Raw genomic sequence first — 20,597 nt, 5'->3', positions numbered from 1 at the left:
TTTCAGTTTTGTTGTAGAAACTTTTAAAAAACAGGTTCTTGTTATGTTATTTTGCCCGTGCTTGAACTCATGATAATCCTCCTGCCTCAGCACCTGAAATCCAGGGATTACAGGACTGTGCCACCATACCTAGCTTGCTGATGTGTTGTCTTATGATTAGCACACACAATAGTCAGCTCAAGTACATCCCAACCATGATCTCTTCCTCTGAATCCTTCTGCCATGGTAGAAGGCAAGAAAAAAGAATTCTAAGTAGACTTTATTTTCTAAGAATCAATATATTTTCTTCCTTTGAAATAAATATAAACCAGTTTGAAAGGTAGGGAGGATTCTATGGGGAAAAAGAAAGGACATAGAGACAAGCTCCATTCTTTTTTTTTTCTTTTTCTCTTTTTTTAGTACCAAATGACTCTGGCGCGACCCGGAAACGCAGTTACAAATGAGAATAATTTAAATTCTCCGATAATTACAGTATTTACAGCAGCAGGGGAGGGGTCACCTAGTGCCCCTCTTCTAGGCTAGACAGACATCTGTCCCACTGCTAGGCTGGGATAATGCTGGCTTACCTTACCACCTGCAAGGGCCTCAGGCCTCTAGGCAGTTATGAATTCCCCTGGCAAAGCAGGTAGGGGTGGTGTTATGGGCTGTTTTATGCAGTAATTCTAACCGTCTCCCACCACCCTGACCCACAACACCATGAGGTCTTGAGCTCTTTTTGACCTGTGGGATCTCTCCTCTCCTTGCACTGAGTGGCCGTGGGCCCTTGGAGTGTTTTGTACAGTCCAGCTGCACTCAGGGCAGGAGGGACCTCCCCTACCCAACTTCCCCTGAGACTGGCCCCAAGACCAGGAATGAATCAGTGCAGAGGGCGGCATCACTCCAGGACAGTGAGCAAAGGGAAGGAGAGAGGTCACAGAGCACTGTAGCTGGGCTCTGACAGTATCAGTCACTATCGCTGGTCTCGCTGCTCTGCTCACCCTGCACCTTGCTGCGGTGCTGCAGAGCCCTGTGGTAGGCGATCTGCACTGACTTGCGGATGTTGGACTTGCGGCCCTCCAGCATCTTCTCTTTGTCTAGATCCTGGTTCACACCCAGAGGAACGAGTTTAGTCCTGGGCAGCCATTGCCTGTCAGACAAGGTGAAGATGAGATAAGGCATGGATTTCAGGGGGAACAAGTACTAGCTCTTCCACACTCTATGCATTTAGAAATGCCTGATTCTCAGCATCTCTGCTCTCAAAGGACTGTGTAGTGTATTGAAAAGAATAGCCCAGTCAACAGTTATAGTAGGGGGAATAACTGACACGGGAGAAACCTGAAGTAATAAAACTGATGCTACAAAGGATACTAAAAGACTTGCCTAGGAAATACTAAGTTACACAAAGTAGAAGTTAGCTAAGGGAGTTAGTTCTGCCTCCAGTATGACTGACTGGAAGGTGAGTAGTGGACTAACCAGACATCGTTAGAAACTGTAGGAAAGCCGGCAGTGGTGGCGCACACCTTTAATCCCAGCACTCGGGAGGAAGAGGCACGCGGATCTCTGTGAGTTCAAGGCCAGGCTGGTCTAGAAAGCAAGTTCCAGGACAGGATCCCTGGCTACCGAGAAACCCTGTCTCAGAGGGAAACTCTTATACCATTATGGCAGTCTAGAGTTGCTGAGAAAATGTTTCTGGTAATGTTGGTTCCTCAAGATTAATCTCCATTTCCAGAACAAAATGAGGCAACAATGATGCAAAATCAGCCATTAGGCCCATTCCCATATCAAAGAACATTCCTCTAAGGGGCATCGTAAGGTGGCAGTGCAAGTGACAGCCACCATTAATGTCTGGTGTGCCATTAAGTGAACCTGTTATCAGGAAAAGCATAATTCTGCCAAGTAGGCAAGATGACTCTGGGTTGGAACTATCCAGAAAAGAACAACATTGGTGTACTTAAATAATTATGGTAATTTTTTGTTGTATAAATCTCCCATTTGCCCAAGTGGCCAGACTTGTAGTCTCCTACCTCTTTTTAAATTGTTGAAAGTGTAACCTGGGTGGGGTCATGACTTGGAAGAGATTTAAGGATAACAGCGTATGTGGAATGTTATAAATCTAAAGCCTATTTAAGCTGGTAAAATATTCTGTTTGAAGCTGGTTCCCTTTTGTGCATGAGCCAGAACCAGTTGCATGCTATTGTTAAAGAGATTTTCCTTTATTCATTTCTTAAGTGTGAGGAGTGATTTCTCACTGGGAAGACATATTAATTCTACAGTGTATAATTCTACAGGGCACTTTATGGGTGCAAAAAGTCTCAAGAGGTATCCTGTCCCAGCTGTTTCAGGGAGACTATCTGCAGGCAATTAACAAAAATTTGACAAGAGAGATCTAAAATCGAAAATTTTGTTTTTGTCTTTTGAGACATGTTTTCTCTCTGTAGCCCTGGCTATCCTGGAACTCACTCTGTAGACTAGGCTGGCCTCGAACTCAGAGATCTGCCTGCCTCTGCCTTCTGAGTATAAAGCCAAAATGTTTATGTGTGCTTTTTCCCCATCTTGTTACTATAAAGAAGTGGGAACAATAAGTCTAGAAGTCATCTGAGCATGAGCAGGGGGCCACCCTAACTTTGCCAGTCACTGATGGTCCTTTAGCTTCTAGTTACAGCTTGTTTGCCAGCTATTGCCCACTCAGCCCATCAGGCTCAGGACAAACACACCCTTTTGCTTAGAGCTATTCTAAGTGTGCCCCCTGCCCAATACTTTTAATAATCTGTTGCTGAGTCTCTTGACAATCTGCCCCCACATCACAGATGGTTGTATTTATATCTGTGGCTTTAAGTCACACCAAATGCACCCCTGTTTCCTTACCAGGTTCGTTTGTTGTCAAAGAAGAGAACGAGGTAGAGATGCTCTCGGGCTTCCTGTGTCATCTGTTCCCCAAGTTTTAGAACCTCCAATGGTGGTACAGGGATGGGAACCCCATGATGGAACATACCTTCTCGGGGCATCTTTGGATCAATGATCTGAGAGTATAATACAAGCCCAGTTTGGTTTAGGTCACTTCCTCCCCAAAGCTAGCACTACCTAAGAATTTGAAGAATATGTTACTGGGGCCATAGTGTTGACCTTGCTGTATTATTTCAGAGCCTGGGGGCAAGAGAAAAGATAGGGAGAGATGGAAAACTGACTGGGATCTCTCTGGGGTACTCAGGCTACATCTGTCTAACAGTCAACCTGCTAAGGAGCCCTGTGCTCTGTAAGTTGGCAGGGAAAGGGCAAGGCTACACTTTATGATTCCAAGTCCTAGGGCTGGAAAGCAGGGGTAAGGACAAGAGAAACCATAGGCCTACCAGAGCTGGATATGATGGATAACCTCGGCACTTGGCCCACACAAGGTCCAGAGCATCCAATGGGGAGTCCTCGTCCTCTGACAGCCAGCCAGCTCCACGACCCAGACTCTTTCTTACCACTTCACAGGAATGGGAGAGAGGAGGTGGATCAGCAGCTGGGGGGCTGGCAAGGCCTTGAAACTGGGTCCCCAGCACCCCTGACTTTGGGTGAGGGTACTTACTGCTGTGGCCCACGCCGCGGCCAGTGCCCACGGAGTAGGCCTCATTCTCAGTGCCTGAGGTATCTTCACTGCTGTCCTCTGGGAATGTACCCCGAGAGAAGGAGGGCTTGCCCCGGCCTTGTTTTGAGGGTGTTGTGCTATGGAAAGACAATTAGAATACAACTCAGAGGGGAAAATGAAAAATTACATGGCTCAGGGGACCTCTCCTTGTTAAGCACTCAAATCGCGACTTTTGAAAAGCAGAGACTGTATAAAGTTTGTAATTCAACACACTCTTCAGGGTTAGGCTAGTAATCAGACTAATGTCACCAAGTGGAAAACATGCCTGTCTATAAAAGCAATGCCGACAAGGGCTGCCAGATCTTCTATTTTAATTTATTGTTCTGAAGTACTTGAGATCGATCCTAGGGCTTCACACAAGCTAGACAAGTGTTCTAGCAAGGAGCTACATCCCCAGTCCTTGAGACAGGGTCTTGCTACATGTAGCCATGGCTGGCCCAGAACTTATTCCATAACCCTAGTGACCTTGAGTTTGCAGTAATCCTACTTCAACCTCCCAAGTGGTGGGGTTATAGGTATTAGCAACCGCACCCAGCGCTTTCTGATTGTTCTTTCCTGCTTTTTTGAGATAGGGTTTCTTTGAATAGCCCTGGCTGTCCTAGATCTCACTCTGTAGACCAGGCTAGCCTTAAACTCACAGAGAGAGATTCCCCTGTCTCTGCCTCCTGAGTGCTGGGATTAAAGGTGTGTGCCACCACCACCCGAAAGGATCCTTTGATTTTTTTTTAAAGATTTATTTATTTATTGTGTATACAGTATTCTGCCTACATTCATGCTTGCAGGCTAGAGGAAGGCACCAGATCTCATTACAGAGGGTTGTGAGCCACCATGTGGTTGCTGGGAATTGAACTCAGGACCTTTAGATGAGCAGGCAGTACTCTTAACCACTGACCCATCTTTCCGGCACCCGATCCTCTGATTTTTAAAGAGAACACAGAGACAGAATTTTATGTGGATTCCATTTTTTGCTTTTAAGTAAATTTAATCCTATCCCCACCCCAGTTTTTATTGATTTTATCTGCACAGGCATTTCGTCTACATGTATGTCTGTATCATGTGTACGCAATGCTAATGGAAGCCAGAAGATGGTATCCGATCCCCCTGGAGTTCCAGTACACTGTATAGATGCTGGGAATTAGACAAGGGTCCTCTGGAAGAGCAGCCAGTACTCTTAACTGCTAAGCCATCTCTCCAGCCCTGTATTCGGTTATTAGAAACATCTTAGTGACCAAAATAAAGTATGTCTGAAGGCCAAATCTTAGCTATAAGGCACAGTTTGCTCTAAAACATCAGCTTAACCTAAGACGGTGTGTTCTGTTCTGTTAGGGTGACTGATCTATCCGATTTATTTTATAGGGACACTTGGATTTGAACTCCTTCCTTTGGACTGAAATGGCTGCCACCTAGCTCCCATGGGAGAACCTGGAAAGGCATCCTGCAGATTGCCTCCCATCTGCAGGGCTAGTACCTGGTCCGGTCTGAGGCGGCACTACTGCTGCTGCTGCTGCTGGACTCAGAGTCTGAGCTGCTCCGGGGAAGGTTGCAGTCATTACGGTACACCAAGAAACTCTTCTTCACTGGCTGGTTCCCACTGCTGAAGCCATTGGCTGGTAAGTCTTGGAAGAGGGAAGGAACCAACTGGTCAGAAAGATGTAGATCAGAGCCAGCATGGGGGTTAAGGTGGAATGAGTCTGGGTTTTCTTTCTGGGCTGAAAAATTCCTCCAACCTTGGCCAGCAGAGATAGCTCTAAGCAGTTCTACCATAGCAGGCCAAAGCTCTGCACTGACCTTCAACTTCCCTTAGCCTAAAGATACAATGGATTTAAAGGGCAGGAAGTTCCCCAAAAAAGGAGAGAAGAGAAAAGGTGAACTGATAAGGGGAAGAAGGGCTTGGATGGGAACCTGGCTGGGTCAGTTTCACAAATGAAGGATGAGGGGATGGGATTAAAGGATTCCTAAGGACCCTTCTAGCTGACTTTTATCTAGCTGACTTTTACAGGGAAATGAAGGGAGAGCTCAAAGTATGCTGGGAAGAATGGCAGCTCTGCTCACTGTCTTGGGGCAGGGGCTGGGTGATGATGAGGCTCACCCATTGGGGGGTCTTCTGTGGACTTATCACTGTCGCTGTCTGAGCTTGAACTGGGTCGGGGGCTCCTACCCCGCTTGCGCTGACGCAGGGAGCCCATGATGGGAAGCTGGGGGGGCCCCACAGGACTGCCTCCGTGGCTGGGGGTCATCTGGCTCTCCCGGTTTTTGGGGGGCCGGCCCGGCCTCTTGGGCGGTCCAGCTGTCTTCGGGTTCTTTTTGGAGAACAGAACTGAGGTTCTCCTGCCCACCTCATGTGCGGGGGTTGAGGACATGTTGGGACCCAGGCCTGGAGCAGAGAAAGAGAGAAAGAGAGTTGGTGAGGGGCCTGACATGAAAGGAAGGGTAGATGTCCAGGGTAACACCCTGGGAATATAGGATCATTACTATGTCTAGAATTGGGGAGATGATATGGGGATTCAGAACAACTCATACCAACAGCCAGAGAGCAGCTAAGAGGCCCCTGACTGGGAAATGAAGGAGAAAGTTCAGCTACTTATGCAGGAAGAACTTCTGCCTAGGGAACAGCAGGGCTGAGTATATATTGCAGGGCCAAAGTCTGACTTGCTTTGGGGTCCATCTTGCTATGGGGTTCAGACCTTTGCTTGTCTCCTGGCTGCTGCTCTCTTCTGCGGCACTGTCTGTCTGTCCATCCTTATCACAGGCTGCAGGGTGGGGTGTCAGACTGCCCCGGTTGGAGGGGCCATGACGTTCAGGCCCATCCCGGCCAGTTTCCCGCTGGTGAGCAAGTTTCCGTCGCAATGCCGTCATCTCTTTCTTGATCATTTTTGCACGGCGGGAACGGCCCACACTTTGCTTGCTGGCATTGACTTCATCCAGCCGCTCTAGCAACAACTTTAGCTGTTCTTCTACTGGCAGGTGTTTCTGGTTCTCCAGCAGGACCAGCCGTTCTTCCTCTGCTGCCAGGGAGAGTTGGGGGGAGAAAGGTCAGGCTCAGGGCAGCCCATTGGGCCCCTTGAACCTGGGCAGGCAGCAGGAACCCACTCTTCCCATTGACTTCTCCCAGGAAGAGCTACAAAATGGCAGCACAAATATGCAGAATGGTGGCCCAGCTATCCATTCACCCAGTCTTGCTTCTTGGGGGAGCATTCCTGGGGAGAGCCCACTGCTACTCAGCCCAGCTGCTTTCTGCCTGTACTGCCTGTCCCCAGGAAGGGACTTTTGGAGACCTGTCCATTCCTGGCATTGGCCTCTATGCATGCAGATGACTGATCCATCACCCACCATCTTCAGTGTGATGTGGGGCCTCCTCTCCGGCCAAGTTGTGAGGGATATGCATGCCCGTTTCAAAGTCAATGCCCATTTTTTCTGCCTGTCGCCGGGCCTGACGGAGTACAGCGCCACCCTGCTCACGGAGTCGCACCGCTGCCCTGTAGAAGATGGTGTCCTTGGCATTATACTTTAGGCAGTTGCTGACAATGAGGTTGAAGTCCTCCTCAAAATCATCAAAATTCAAGTAGCGATAAGCCTCCAAGTTCTGCTTCATGGTGAAAAAGTCCATGGGCTTTTTGATGTGGTCTAGGTAGTCAGGTACCTGGGAGAGCAGGGTAAGTGTCTAAGTGGAGATCTGATCTTATTTTCCCAAACCCTACTCTTAACAGCCACCCCTGAAATCTATCTAGCAACCTCCTCCCACCACAGTTAAGAGGCAGGCTTGTAGTACAAAGGACGTTCTAGTCCTGAGCTGTGTGACCTTAGTAGTCTGTTAACCTTTCTGGGCCTTATTTTCCTCTCCTGGAAAAAGGTGATGAAAATGCACGCAAATCTATTTCCTGGAACCATGGCAGCTTTAATAGGGGGGAAAAAAAAGGCCATGAGAATTCGCTAAAAATTGTAGTGTTGTATTCCTGCTGTTGTTCCTACTCATTATTAGGCTCGTGGTAGGCTGCTGCCTCAGAGAGAAAAGTGAACCTAGGGCTTCAGAGCTGGCTCTTTAGATTCTGAGCCTTTTAAAGTTCCCATTCTAGGGCTGGGCACCCTGAAAATATCTCCCTGCCTTGTGATTATTCATCTGGCAGACTCTGGGAGAGGAGTGCAGATGGCCTCCCATTCTGAGTTCTTGGGTTGTGATGAGGACAGGAGCCCAGGTGATACGCATGGCTCTAGTTCATCCTGCCCCAGAGCCACCGAACCCTTTATGTCTAGGTTCCCACCTAGTCCCTGGGCCAGACCTGCAGCAGGGGTCCAACTGGGAGAAGAAGAGAAAGAAGTTGGAGTGAGGGGAAGGGATTCTTACTTCGTCCAATTCGGTTACCTCAGACAGAGGGACCGGCTCGCTGAAGATGTTGCCTGTGTCCTTCTCTTGGAGCTGCTCCAAGGTTTTTCGGAGGAGGATGAGGAAAGGGGTCAGCTGCATTTCCATGGCAATCTGCTGGATCTTAATCTAGCACACAAAAAGGCTGGATCAGTCAGGCCCTGGCCAGTTCCTCAACAGAGGAGATGGTCCCTGCTGGCTTAGAAACATGTTTTTCTCATCCAGGCCCTAAGAAAGACAGCTGTCTCTATCTACTTTGGTCCCCCTTCCTTGAACTCCTGGCCTGAGCTCCCTGGATCAGAGGTTAGGATTCTGTGCAATCTCCTTTGATACTCAGCTTCCCACAGGGCTAAAAGCACATAGTGCTGGGATACTCAATGCCAGTATGGGCTTTGGTGCTTCCCAGTCAGGGACATACACTCTCCCTCCTCCAGAGCTGTGTTCTGCTTTGAGAACCAGGACTGGCCCAGGAGCACTCACCGTCTCCCTTTTGAGTTTCTCTCGCTTGCGGATCAACTCCACCAGCAGCCGAGCTCGCTCCAGGTCATGCCGCAGCCGCTGCCAAGACTTGAGCTGTTCTTTGAGGGCCCAGTTCTTATCTTCAGAATCTCTCTGTGGAGGTAAAGGGACATAAGATGGTGAGAGCCAGGAGAGTCTAGCAAGAAACCTAGGCCAAGAGCAGGGCAAGTCCAAGGAGAAAGCCCAGTAATTTATCAATAGCACCTCCATCTATGTGTTACCAAGGTCTAGCACCAAAATAATTCTCAGCATATTTGTTGAGTTAATGAACACACAGGAATGATGCCTTTCCACCAACCTGGTAGTATATAGATTTCACGCTGAGCCTGCTTTAGGGGTTAATATAAAGGTGGAAAAATCTTAAGCTCTTTGATGCTAAAGGCTATCACTACAAATTTTGGTCCTTGTCCTTTTGGTACTAGTTTTCACAGCCCACAGGGATTTGGACACAGTACCCCGACTTGATCACAGTTCCTCTGAGACTGAAGGTGTGTCTGCAGACGCCGAAGTAGTGGGACCCCATTCCGTGACTGTCGTTTCAGAGTCCAGTAGCTGTGTAGCCTCTGCATGAACTGGCTCTTCCTCTGGATGGTCAGGCGGTTGGTGATCTTACTGAGTCTGGAAACCAGGGAACAAAGAAAAAACCTGCTACGTCTTGACTGCTAGTAAGAGCTCCTGAATGAGGACAAGTGGGGGTCCATGACACTCATCAAAAAGGTCTGGAAAGCCAGGTACAGAACTCACACCTGTAATCTCAGCCTCGGGAGGTGGAGGCAAAAGGATCCAAAAGCTCAAGGTAATCTTTGGCTCTAAATGGAGTTCAAGCCCAGCCTACTACAAGAGATTCTATCTCAAAAAGAAAAGAAGGAAGAAGAGGAGGAGAAGGAGCAGTTTGGAATTCGGGGCTTACGGCATAACCAACAGTGCCTTGAGTGGCACAACACAGCAGAGAGGAAACCAAGCTCTCAGCACTAGGTAGAACAACATCAGTCTGCCTTTCTAAGTCTGCTCAGCCACAGCAGCCCAAGGCACAGTTAGACTCTGATCTCAGGGGCTGAGCCTGTGGAGAAGATAACGTATCTCCTCGCTTGTTGGCCTTTTGCTAAGATCAAGTGAAGATAAATTACAAGGATAGAAACCTATGGTGAAGTCAACCAGACAACACAAGACAGCTAAAAACAATTGACAATCATTGCCTGACTGAGCAGCACTCCACAGGGCATAGTCTACAGTAGGGGAAGGTGGCCCTTAAGAACATGGAGGACACTGCAGCATCTCTGGTACATGATCAAGTTGCTTATGTCATCCACTTTTTTTCCTGTACTGGGGACTGAACCCAGTATCAGTTGGTATACCTTAGTATCTCTATGGATACTAAGCATATCAAGCATATCTGACAACTGAGCTGCATCCCAGTCCCTTCACAACTTTCTGAGCCTTCTCCTCTCCACTTTTTATTGATTCTTTCATGGGAAGATCATTTTTCCATCCTTTTTTTTTAAAGATTTATTTACTTTTTAAAAGATTTATGTATACAGTGTTCTGCCTGCACGCCAGAAGAGGACACGACCTATCATTACAGATGGTTGTGAGCCACCATTTGGTTGATGGGAATTGAACTCAAGACCTCTGGAAGAGCAGCGAGTGCTCTTAACCACTGAGCCATCTCTCCAGCACCAGCTGTTTCATCTTAACAAACCACACCATCAAAAAGAGGGGCACACGCTTAATCCCAATACTTGGGAGACAGAGGCAGGTGGATCTCTGTGAGTTTGAGGTCAGCCTGGTCTACAGAGTAAGTTCCTGGACAGACTTCAAAGGTACATAAAAACCCAGTCTCGAGTGGGGGGAGGGGGACAGCTTCAATACATGTTCTATCCACCAGATAAAGGTTCAGAGTTTCTGGCTCCAAATGCAAAAGTCAGGTAGGTGACTCACTTCCACACAGCTCTGATGGAAGGCAAGCAGGCTACTCTACTTAGGCCCCACAATCCCTCTGAGGGCTTTTCCCCTCCCCTTCCTGCCCACTGCACATGTACCTGTGTGGCGGAATGCAGGGTACAGACACCACAGGTGCTGCTGCTCGCTTCTCTGCCAAGATCTTCCGAGCTTTCTTCATCTTAATCCGGGACTTGGCCTTGGCCTTCTTGACCTTCTCTGAGCTCCAGCTCTTACCCTCATCTTCTTCTTCATCCTCCTCCTCCTCACCCTCACTGTGGGAGAGGGCAGGTAGGCGGCGAGCAGAACCTGGGGGTGTGTGGATGTCACAGTAGGCTGTCTTGCGGACGCTAAAGGAGGTGCCATTGGCACCTGTCTCCCGCACAGGTTCCATCTTCATGTAAAGACCAGCCTGCTGGGCACATGTCACATGGAAGGCTGTGTAGCAGTTGGCCTTGTGGCACTGGATGCAGGCTCCAGAGCCCCGCTGTTTGCAAATGTAGCAGGTGAGCTTCCAGCGGGCTGGTGGGATATGCTCAATGCTGTCAATAGGTTCTAGGAAGACTGTGTTGGCAAAGCAGACCTCAGGGATCCACAAGGCACACACAACGTGGGCCCAGCGGCCATCATCTGTCTGCTTAAAGGCACCACCCTTATTGGGGCACAGAGCACAGTCCACTGCACGAGAAGGTGACTGCAGGCAACGGCGGCACAGCCACTGGCCCTCAGGGATATAGGGGACACCGTAGCACTCCTGATGCACAGCCAAGTTGCACATGTCACAGAAAAGGATGACATTGCTGTTCTGGCATTCGCCGTCATTGCAGATACAGCACACGGCATCTTCATCCACTAGTGCATTGGGGTCACCTTTATTGTGACTCTCAAAGTAAGACTCCTTCTCCAACCGGTCCATTAGGTACTCAAAGATCTCCTGTGGGATAGGACTCACACCTTCTGTCTTCCGTCGCTCATTCATGATATCCAGCCAGATGTAGTCCTCCTCGTCCATGTCATATTCTACTTCCTCATCCAGCTCTTCTGCAGACTTCTCAATGTACCTGAAGTGCACACAGGTAGTTTGACATCACATGGCTGATATCTTTTCCCTTCAGATAAAGCATTGTGCTTGCCTCCAAGCACTCAGCCTCTGCCCATGTACACATGTCTCATCCTAGCCTTCATCTTCGTCCTCAATTTCATCCCCATATTTGTAGATACTATAATCATTTCTGTCTTGCAGAAAAGGAAACCTAAATGTGGGGGAAGTTAACTTGCTCAGCTTACTTGTAAGAAAGTGCCCTAACGCTTGGTTATAAACACAGGCCTACCTCTCTAGTACTCACACTGTGGCATCATATGAAGTATAGAGGCTCAGTAAGACTCCTAAAAGGGCCAGTGTTGGAACAGTAAGGACCCATCAGGGGAATATGAGGGATTGTACAGCCAGAGGAAGGCAGTTCCTTGGACAACAATGGCAAATGAATACAGGCCTGTTTTCGCAAAGCTGACAAGTACCAAAGACACCATGGATGTTCTTTCAGAAGGTGCTAGGGGTCTCTCAAATGCTACATACTGTGTTTGTTCTCTGGATAGCCTTGAAAGATAAGGACTGACTGGGCATTTACTATGGGCCAGGCACCATGCCAAGTTACAGCTGTTCTCATTACAGCTAGCAGATCAGTGTTCTTATCATCTTTATTTGTAGATGAAGAAAGTAAAGCTTTGAGAAAAATTGTTAATAACCTATTACAGATAGGCCTTATCACCAGGGAGTGACAAGAGCTGGCATCCTGTCTCTATCCCCAGCTTTTTCACATTCACTTTGGCACTCTCTGACCAGCAGGCTTAAGTGGCTGTGATATAGCAGGTACCCACCTTGCCCTGCCTTAGGCCACCTAGACTCTAGGACTGTCAACTATAGAGTACAAGAGAAGAACAGGAGTTTGGCTTTTAACAAACCTGGTTTTAAACTTTGTCTCTGCCACTTGGTCACGTTCAGGAAAGCACTGCTCTGCCCTGTATCAAAGCTTTACTGATAAAAGATCGAGGGCTATATTCAGTAAATGATAACTTTTAATGATATTAAAAAAGTGAACAGCCAAGGAGCTGGAGATATACTCAGTTGGTAGAGTGCTTACCTAACATGCACAAAGTCCTGGTTCAATCCCTGGCACCCCATAAAACCAGGTATGATGGCATAGCTGTAAATCCTAGCACTCAAGAGTTCAAAGATACTACACGGTGAACTGGAGGCCAGCCTAGATACATGAGACCCTGTATTTAAAGGGGGTCAGGTGGCTAAATCATGGGGCACACAGCATGTTCTAGCAGAACATGGAAAGTGGACCTCCAAGCAGGCCAGGTGCAGAGAAGCTCTGGGGTTATTTACTCTCTCTGTATGACAGTTTATGACCTAACCTCTTAAACTCTCTGGGCCTTGGTTTCCTTATCTATAGAGTTGTAATGCTGACATTGCTGTTATAAGCATGAAATAAGTTAATAAATAGAAACACTTAGAACAGTGCTTCGCATGGAGTACATATTCAATAGATGTCAATTTATTATTAGCTTTTATATAGCCCTAACCCACCTTGCCTTGAATTGTAGCTGCTTGTGCCTAACTCCTTCTCTAGACAGAGGCAGGGATCATGTCTGATTCACTGTACAGAAATAGGTCCTCACTGTTGTTCAATTGAAAGGCATTTTGGGGGTGGCAGGGAGGAAAGAGACTAAAATGTGTGTAGGAGGCAGCTTCTCCCTTAGCCCTTTCCCTCTGACCCAAGGTGAGCTCAACCTGTGCTCCTAGAATAAAGGTATGATCAGAGCTGGTGTGAGGTAGCCAGATGGCTTTATGGCTTAGACTAGTTCTCTTAAACATCAGGTCTTGGCTGTTCCTCTGCCATGACACATGACAGTATGTGATGGTACATAACACACTCCCACAGGATCCCAGATTACAAACTGTGGCACAGATAGGTGGGCTGTGTGTCAAGTACAATTCTTGGCACACTAGCTGACAAACCACCCTCTCCCTCCCCCTCAAGAAGTGCACTGGAATTTGAGCAAGAGAAAATATTAATAGAGTGACGACCTCAGACCTTCTTAAGTTTTTGCAAAAGTAAATCATTTCCAAACACAGGGAATTTTGCTAACTATGATAATTACCACAACATAACCCCGACTGACTGCAGCACACCAGCTGAAAACTGCTTCTCTAGAGAAAAGTGACTGTGGGGGGTGGGAAGAGTAGAAGCTGAGTAAGCTGGGCTAGACTGCCTGTGAGAACAGATTATGTATGCCAAGAGCCATTAGAGGAGAGGAAGGCCCCAAAAGGGGCCTAAACGTTTGGGGATGAAGAAGCATGGTAGTAAATTCTAAGAGAAAAGAGAAAGAGTAGAAAATCATAGAGCAGGGAACTGGGTTGAAAAACGCAGCCAAAAGGAGAGAAAAATACTTACTAAAACTTGGACAAGGAAAAAAAAGTAACACACACACAGTCACTGTGTTCCCAGTCACTGTAATATCAAGTGGACTACAAAAGCAAAAGCCGCTTTTACATAAGAGCCTTTACAATAAAGACAAATGAACAAAGTGCTCTCCTGGCTTTGGGAGCCAGAACTCCACTTGGTTTTCTTTACATCCTGTGGCTGAGATTTCTATATATAGTTCACCACCACACTGCCCACCCACTGCATATCTTTTTTTACTCATGTTAAAGGAATCAGCTTTGCCAGGCTGTGGTGGCACACACCTTTAATCCTAGTACTTGGGAGGCAGGAGCAGGCAGATCTCTGTGAGTATGAGGCCAGCCTGGTCTACAGAGGGAGTTCCAGGACAGGCTCCAAAGATTCAGAAGAAACCCTGGCTCAAAAAAACCAAAAAAAGGGGGAAAAAAAAAAAAGAAAGAAAAGAATTAGCTTTATTTTGTCTGTCTGTGATTTCAGGGTTAGCAAGACAGTTAAGTGGGTAGGTAGGAGAGAGTGCATGGCAGGAGAGAACTGACCCCCACAAGTAGTTCTCCAGCCTCCACAGGTGCTATGATGCAAAATGCATGTGTAGACACACAAATAAAAAATTACTTATTTTTTTATAAAAAAAGGTTTTTGTAAAAAAATTAAGAATGTCTGCAACTTCAATAGAAGCCACTAAGACTAGCCCTTAGAAGGAATGGAATCCAAAGAAAAATAAATAAATAAACAAAAGAGTCACTGACGAGGTACCATGTCAACAGTGGAAACACTGCTCACAAAGCTGATAAAGGACAAGTAGCAGTAACAGAACATTTCATCACAGATTTATCACCTGCATTTAGGACCTTCTGAGCCAATGTCTTCTGCCCTAGAGAGGAACACTGCACCTGCTCTGCAGATAGGTTTCTAGAACACCAGGCCATGGCCATGCAGTGAAAAAGTAAAAAGGGTCAGAAATCAGAGCTGGGATGTTGGGTGTAGGAGAACAGTGTGGCTTTGAGGCTCGGAGGACTTGTCTCAACCTCAGCTCAGAGATTTCTAGCAAGTGACTTTTGACAGGCCTGGTACTTTCTAAAATGAGAACAATGACTGCTTGAGAGAGTTCTGGGAATAAAGAGGTGGCTATAGCTGGTGCAATGTCATACAACATTCAGAAGGTAAAAGGTGAGTGGCTCACTTGTCAGCTCAAGGTCAGCCTGAGCTACAGTGAGTTCCAGGCAGTCAGAGAAACAGTGAGGCCATCTCAAAAACAAATCACAAAAAACAAAAAACAAGCCAGGCAGTGGTGGCACATGCCTTTAACCCCAGCATTTGGGAGGTAGAGGCAGGTGGATCTCTGTTGGTTTGAGGCCAGCCTAGTTTACATAGTAAGTTTCAGAACAGCCATGAATGACTGTTACAGAGATAAACCCTGTCTCAAAAGACCAAAACTAACAACCCCCTCAAACCAAACCTTAATTAAAAAAAAAACAAAAAACAAAAAACAAAAAAAGAGGGGCGAGGTGGCTATAAAGCATGAACACAGGACCTATAGTGCTGCAATCAGTTCACACTCCCTTTGCACGGCTAGTGCTGTCCTTCACCCTGCTGTTCCCTATCAGACCGTCACCTCTCTAGGAGGGTGTAGTGTCCTTACCGGTAGTAGGAAGTGGGCCGGGGTGGTGCATCAGGGGTGTCTTGCTCCAGCTCTCGATACACCACCTCAGGCAGTTTGGGAGCAGCACTGGCAGGAGCACTGTGGTGGTGATGGTTGGAGTCCTTGCGTTTCTCCTTGTTCTTATGCTTGCCTGATTTAGGTGTAGCCGTGGGTGTCTCGGTGTTCTCTTTGTTGCTGCTATTCTCTGGGGCCTCCTCAGGGGCTTCCTCATCCTCTGATACCACATCCAGGTTGTCAAAGATGCTGATGCGGTGGACACGGCCATGCAGGTCCACCTCTACCATGCGCTGGGCCTGAGCATAACTCATCACCTCTCGGCCTGGTGACTGTGAGACCTCAGAGGGGCTGGGTGACTGCTTATTGGCTGGTCGTGACTGACGCCCTTTCTTTTTGTGCTTGCGCAGTGGAGTCTGCTGTGGTGGTGGTGGGCTGTCGTGGTCATAGTGGTATAGGTGGTACTCAATACCACTGTAACTCTTGTAAACCTTGCGGCAGGTCTCCACAGGGCATTCATATGGTGGCTTAGTTGCCCTCAAGTTGTGGCAGAAGGTCTTCACATCAAAGTCTACCCCCATGCTGTCACATCTGGAATATACAGATCAGTTAGCACAGGCCTGACAAGAGCTTTCAGTCTCTGTACCATACAACCCACTTTCTCCAGTTTCCCTTCTCACAAGGTCACATGTCCTGGCCAGCCTCTCTTTAGAGCATCTCCAAGTTGCCAGTTCCTTTACCAAGGTCTTGGCACAGGTCCTCAAAACCTACTGCTTGGTCATCCTGCCTATGTCTCAATTCTTTTAGGCAAGTCTCACATAAAATGACAAGAGTGATCTTCTACCAGTGACACAACTAAAAGCTCTCGTTGCGCCACCTTCTTAGGATAACATTCAAGGGATTCCTTTCACTATTTGGCTCTAGTCTTCCTTTCTGGATTCTTCTCAGAAGCTGTAATTGTCTACACGCACAGCGGCCTACCATTCCCTGAATGGTATAATCTCTCAAGGTGCAAAGGTGTTATAATCTCTCTTTATTAGGAATGCTGATTGCTTGGCTCCCACAGATTCTTCAAAACCTAGTTCAAATGATACTTTTATTATGGCTTCTTTGACGCTTGCATGGAAAAATTATTCCCAGAGCCTTCTAGTCTCACCTCCAGTGTGACATTTTCCAGTTCTATCTTCTCCCAGTCTACTCAGAGATCTTCAGTAGACACCAGACCTATCTATTTCTAAATCCCCAGTTTCTAGCAAGCACTGACTGAACTCTCAAGCCTTGGCAAATAAATGAAAATCATGTTGAATGAATAACTGAATGAGAAGACCACCAAATCGCAAGGATAAAAATTGCCTATATGTAAATTGCCAATGATGAGTCCTGGCTTCCCACAGAAACCACCGGACTGCATCATCAGTGTGTTGCTGAGGTCTTTACAGGGTTCCTCATCCTAGTCCTGGAGCTGGGTTGGGGGGGATATAGGAAGGAACCATGAGATAACAGTCATTTACCCAGGGAAAATAGCACAGGCTACACTTATTGCCTCATTTACATATTCATGCAACATTAACTCAGGGCCTACCAAGTGCCAGGCCCTAAGGGCACAAACGGGAACACAAAAATCTAGGCTTTATGTTCCAGGGTTCTCCAAGGGCTAACCCTCCCCCACCCTGATGTTTCTGGGTGAGTAGAGACAGCAGATGGCACCAAACCCCAGAGAGCCCAGCTTAGTCAGTCACTGCCCCAATTTCTCTTAGGATGAGTTAGTTGAACTAGGGTGCTTGGGACCACCAATGCAAAGCCTGCCTGACCTCCCTGAAAAACACTGACTCTCAGCCTCTCCTCTTGAGGTTAGTCCCTCTGTCGAAAGCCTCTGACTTCCAAGTCAGTCAAGCTTCACGTTCAACTCCAACTCACTTCTATTTCCTACCTGCTGCTGTACCTTTAAACACTAAAGCAATTACAGGCACAAACAAGCTCAACTCTTTCCAAGCCGGGTCCCTGGTGAACGCTGCCGCTCTGGCTTTGCTGGCCTGGTTCCCAAACTGGCACAGTGTCCCCAGGGACCTGGTGTCAGAGGCACAAAGGTGTGACCAGAACTTAGTTCTAAAAGCCCTGGGCCCAGAGGTATGAAGGAAGCTTCTACTCCCGGGAACTGCAGGAGCTGAAGGAAGCAGGGGACAAGGGGTGGGACCAGGGCCGTGGTGCGGAGCCGGGTCTCCCGGATGCTGCGCCGCTTCCTTTTCGTCAAAGTGTAACAAGTCAAACAAGGTTTCCCTCTTGCCGCTGGCCCAGGCAGACTCAAAGGACACACACTGTCGCCGCGGACGCTAGCCGCGAACGAATGACCTGTCAATTCTCCCCGCCCGAGGGGTCCAGAAGGTGCTTAGCGCGCCTCGCCAAGGTGGCCCCTTCTCCACTGCTACTGCCGCCCGGACCCGGCCCGCACTCACCGGCCACCTCCAGTCCGGGCTCATCGCCGGGGGCGCCCGCCGGGGCTCCGACCCAGCGCGGGGAGGCCGGCGGGGAAGACGGTCCGGGAAGGGGAAACCCGAACTCCGGGACGCGGAGCTGGGCACCCCGGCTCCTGCCCCGCACGCTCTGGCCCGGCTTCCCGCGCTGACCCCTGCCGCTCCCGGTCCCGCCGGCGCCCCAGTATCGCAATTCCGAAAGCACCCTCGCGTTTCCCAAGCTCTGGGGTCTTCTGGACTTGGAACCCGGTGCCACCGGGACAATAAGGGGGTTCCCGGAGGCGGCACAGGAACAGCGGCAGCGGGACTGTGGCGGCAAAGGCTGTGGCAGCGGCGGCAGCAGCAGCGACGGCGACGGCGTCCGCCAGGGTAAACGCGGCCCCGTGGCGCTGCAAAGACGCACTTTCGCCACGACTCCCCGCCGGTCCGCTGAGGCGGAAGCGACCATCTTATGGGTCTGGAAAAGTCGTCTGAATAGCGCATAGGTCCCGGGAGTGCCTTCATGTTCGAGGGGGAGTTTCTGGAAACTGAAGTCACAGTGTGGAGAGCGAGGGGGGGGGGGGGTCCTCGGGCCGTTTGTGGCGAATCTGCGAACGCGAACGGGGAGCGCGAGGCTGGGTGTGAGGAGCCCGCCCTTCTCCCCTCCCCCTCGGCCACCGCCTCCTGCTCCCTCCCTCCTGCTGGCGCGACGGCTGCGGTAGGGACCTGGCCTTGGTCTCTGAGGAAGGCGACGGGGCGGGGCGGGCGCGCAGGGCGAGGCGGAGCTGGGGGCAGGGCTCGGAGCCCGAGGGACGCCGCCGAAGCCGCAGGGGCCTGCAGTTATGGGCAGGGGCGGGGCGGGGCGGGGCGGGAAGAATAGGCCGGCATGGGTGGGGCTTGTGTCCAGGAGGCGGAGCCATCGGAAAGCGGCGCCTTGATGCGGCGGCGGCAGCCGGAAGAGTGGGCCTGAGGGTCCCAAGAAAAAAAGGGCGGAGATTTGGGTGAGCTTGAAAGGTGGAGCTGAATCAGGGATGAAGATAGGACTGGGAAGGAACCCCCTACAAAGCTACGGTGAAAGGGCGGGACTTAGGGAAGCAAGGGGCGGGGCTACAGACGTAGTGTGGCACGGAAAGGGGACGAGGCGGAGGGAAGGCGTGGCACCAGTAAGGGAACTGAGTTTGGGGAGGTTCCCGGTCTTTTACTGTAAAGCGGAGGAATTTAGATTGGCAGCGCTAGACAACGTGGTTACGGGTTGCTGATTGGAAGGCAGTGTCAAAACACACAGCCCATTGACTATGACTGACACTTTCAGTGTGAACGTGGTTAAGTTGCTGAGTTCTTCGGGTTCCTCATTTGTAAACCCGGAACTCGAAAATCCTACTGTCAATTCGTGGGGCTTTCAGAAAACTTGGGACGTCAGGGGTCATCATTGTTAAGCAGTGTTTGCAGTTTTGTCATTGAAGAGTATGAAAAAGTCTTCCAAAGTGCTAGGGTCCCTGAAAAGTTCAGTTTTATCTTCATGCAGGGTTGGTATTCAGCACCCTAAAGCTCACGTTTTCATATATCACGCCTCTCCCCCAACAAATGCCAATAAAACCGGCACTCCAGGAATTTGTTTCTTGTTTAAATCGTGGGGTCTGGATTAAAACCGGAATTTCTTTTTTAAAAAATGGCTTAGTGTAACTGATTTATTAAATGGGGATAATATATAGTACCTTTTCCCCGGGGTTATGGTAAGGATTAAAACAGATGAGGTCTGTAAATCGCCTAATGGTATCTAATGTATAAGATTAGTATTTGCAAAACAAAAAAACACCTAGCTATTATACTCATCCAGAAAGTTCAAAATAAGCAGTAATCTCAGCGTTCAAGAGGACTGTGATAGGATTGCCTGGACTGCCTGTGAGTTCCAGGTCAGGCTGGTCTGTCTACACAGCAAGAAGCTCTCTAAAAAAACAACAACCAGAATAAAGGAATAGAAGAGTTATATAGTTTTTTTCCCCCATTGTGCTGAAGGCTTTGCACATACAAGGCCAGGGATCTATCACTAACAGCTTTCTTCTTCTTCTTCTTCTTCTTCTTCTTCTTCTTCTTCTTCTTCTCCTCCTCCTCCTCCTCCTCCTCCTCCTCCTCCTCCTCCTCCTTCTCTTTCTTCCTCATCCTCTTCTTTTTTGAGACAAGGTTTCTCAGTGTAGCTCTGGCTGTCCTGAAACTTGCTCTGTAGACCAGACTGGCCTCAAATTCAGATATCTCCTTGCCTTTGCCTCTTGAGTGCTGGGATTAAAGGTGTGTGACACCACTTTTTTTTCCCTTAAAGACAAGGTCCAAATAAATTGCCTACACTGGCCTTGAACTTGTGATTACAGGCTTGTACCACTAGTCTGCATATTTTCTTAAAGCCAGCTCTTTTGGGGTGAAGAACCCCTATGAGAATCTGATGAAAGCTATGGGTCTCTCCTGAGGAAAAAAAAATGTAAAAGTACACGCACAAAGTTTTAAAAAGTGTTTGAAGTTTGACATAGAAGTGACTGGATCAGTGTGTTGGGATGGATGTTAACCTAGCTGAAGCTATCCTGGCTCCCTCCCTCTAGGTGAGGCC

At 48.6% G+C, this 20,597-nt stretch overlaps 1 protein-coding gene across 7 annotated transcripts; it reads right to left on the bottom strand.

Annotated features, from left to right (window-relative positions):
* Positions 1–264: 264 nt before the first annotated feature.
* Positions 265–18,360, bottom strand: Brpf1 (bromodomain and PHD finger containing 1). Of its 7 annotated transcripts, none has more exons than XM_041637719.1 (14): positions 18,002–18,355; positions 15,534–16,139; positions 10,526–11,485; positions 8,942–9,104; positions 8,448–8,579; positions 7,950–8,096; positions 6,938–7,247; positions 6,292–6,609; positions 5,697–5,981; positions 5,076–5,223; positions 3,548–3,684; positions 3,327–3,445; positions 2,845–2,999; positions 265–1,126 (listed from the first exon to the last, which is right to left on the bottom strand). In XM_041637719.1, the coding sequence occupies exons 2-14, from the start codon at positions 16,127–16,129 to the stop codon at positions 943–945; spliced, it is 3,654 nt and encodes a 1,217-aa protein (XP_041493653.1). In that variant the 5' UTR covers positions 16,130–16,139; positions 18,002–18,355; the 3' UTR covers positions 265–942. The 7 variants fall into 7 exon arrangements, with proteins under 7 accessions (XP_041493653.1, XP_041493644.1, XP_041493670.1 ...); XM_041637710.1 differs by having other exon boundaries at positions 6,292–6,612; positions 18,002–18,354; XM_041637736.1 differs by having other exon boundaries at positions 7,968–8,096; positions 18,002–18,354.
* Positions 18,361–20,597: the final 2,237 nt, after the last annotated feature.

Source organism: Microtus oregoni, unplaced genomic scaffold, assembly GCF_018167655.1.
Source record: "Microtus oregoni isolate MIOR12 unplaced genomic scaffold, Mior012 000002F_ref0000024, whole genome shotgun sequence".
In the NCBI taxonomy this organism is placed as follows: Eukaryota; Metazoa; Chordata; class Mammalia; order Rodentia; family Cricetidae; genus Microtus; species Microtus oregoni.
Note: the sequence above shows the minus strand (reverse complement) of the source record. Positions and strands in the feature narration are given on the sequence as shown.

Bases quoted from the DNA above. Each gene is read 5' to 3' on its own strand.
- Brpf1 (XM_041637700.1), bottom strand. From the start codon at position 16,129: ATGGGGGTAGACTTTGATGTGAAGACCTTCTGCCACAACTTGAGGGCA. The intron at 3,000-3,326 runs GTAGGCCTATGG...TTATACTCTCAG, and splicing joins ATCCATCATATCCAGCTCTG to ATCATTGATCCAAAGATGCC. The intron at 1,127-2,844 runs GTAAGGAAACAG...CTTGTCTGACAG, and splicing joins TTTGACAACAAACGAACCTG to GCAATGGCTGCCCAGGACTA.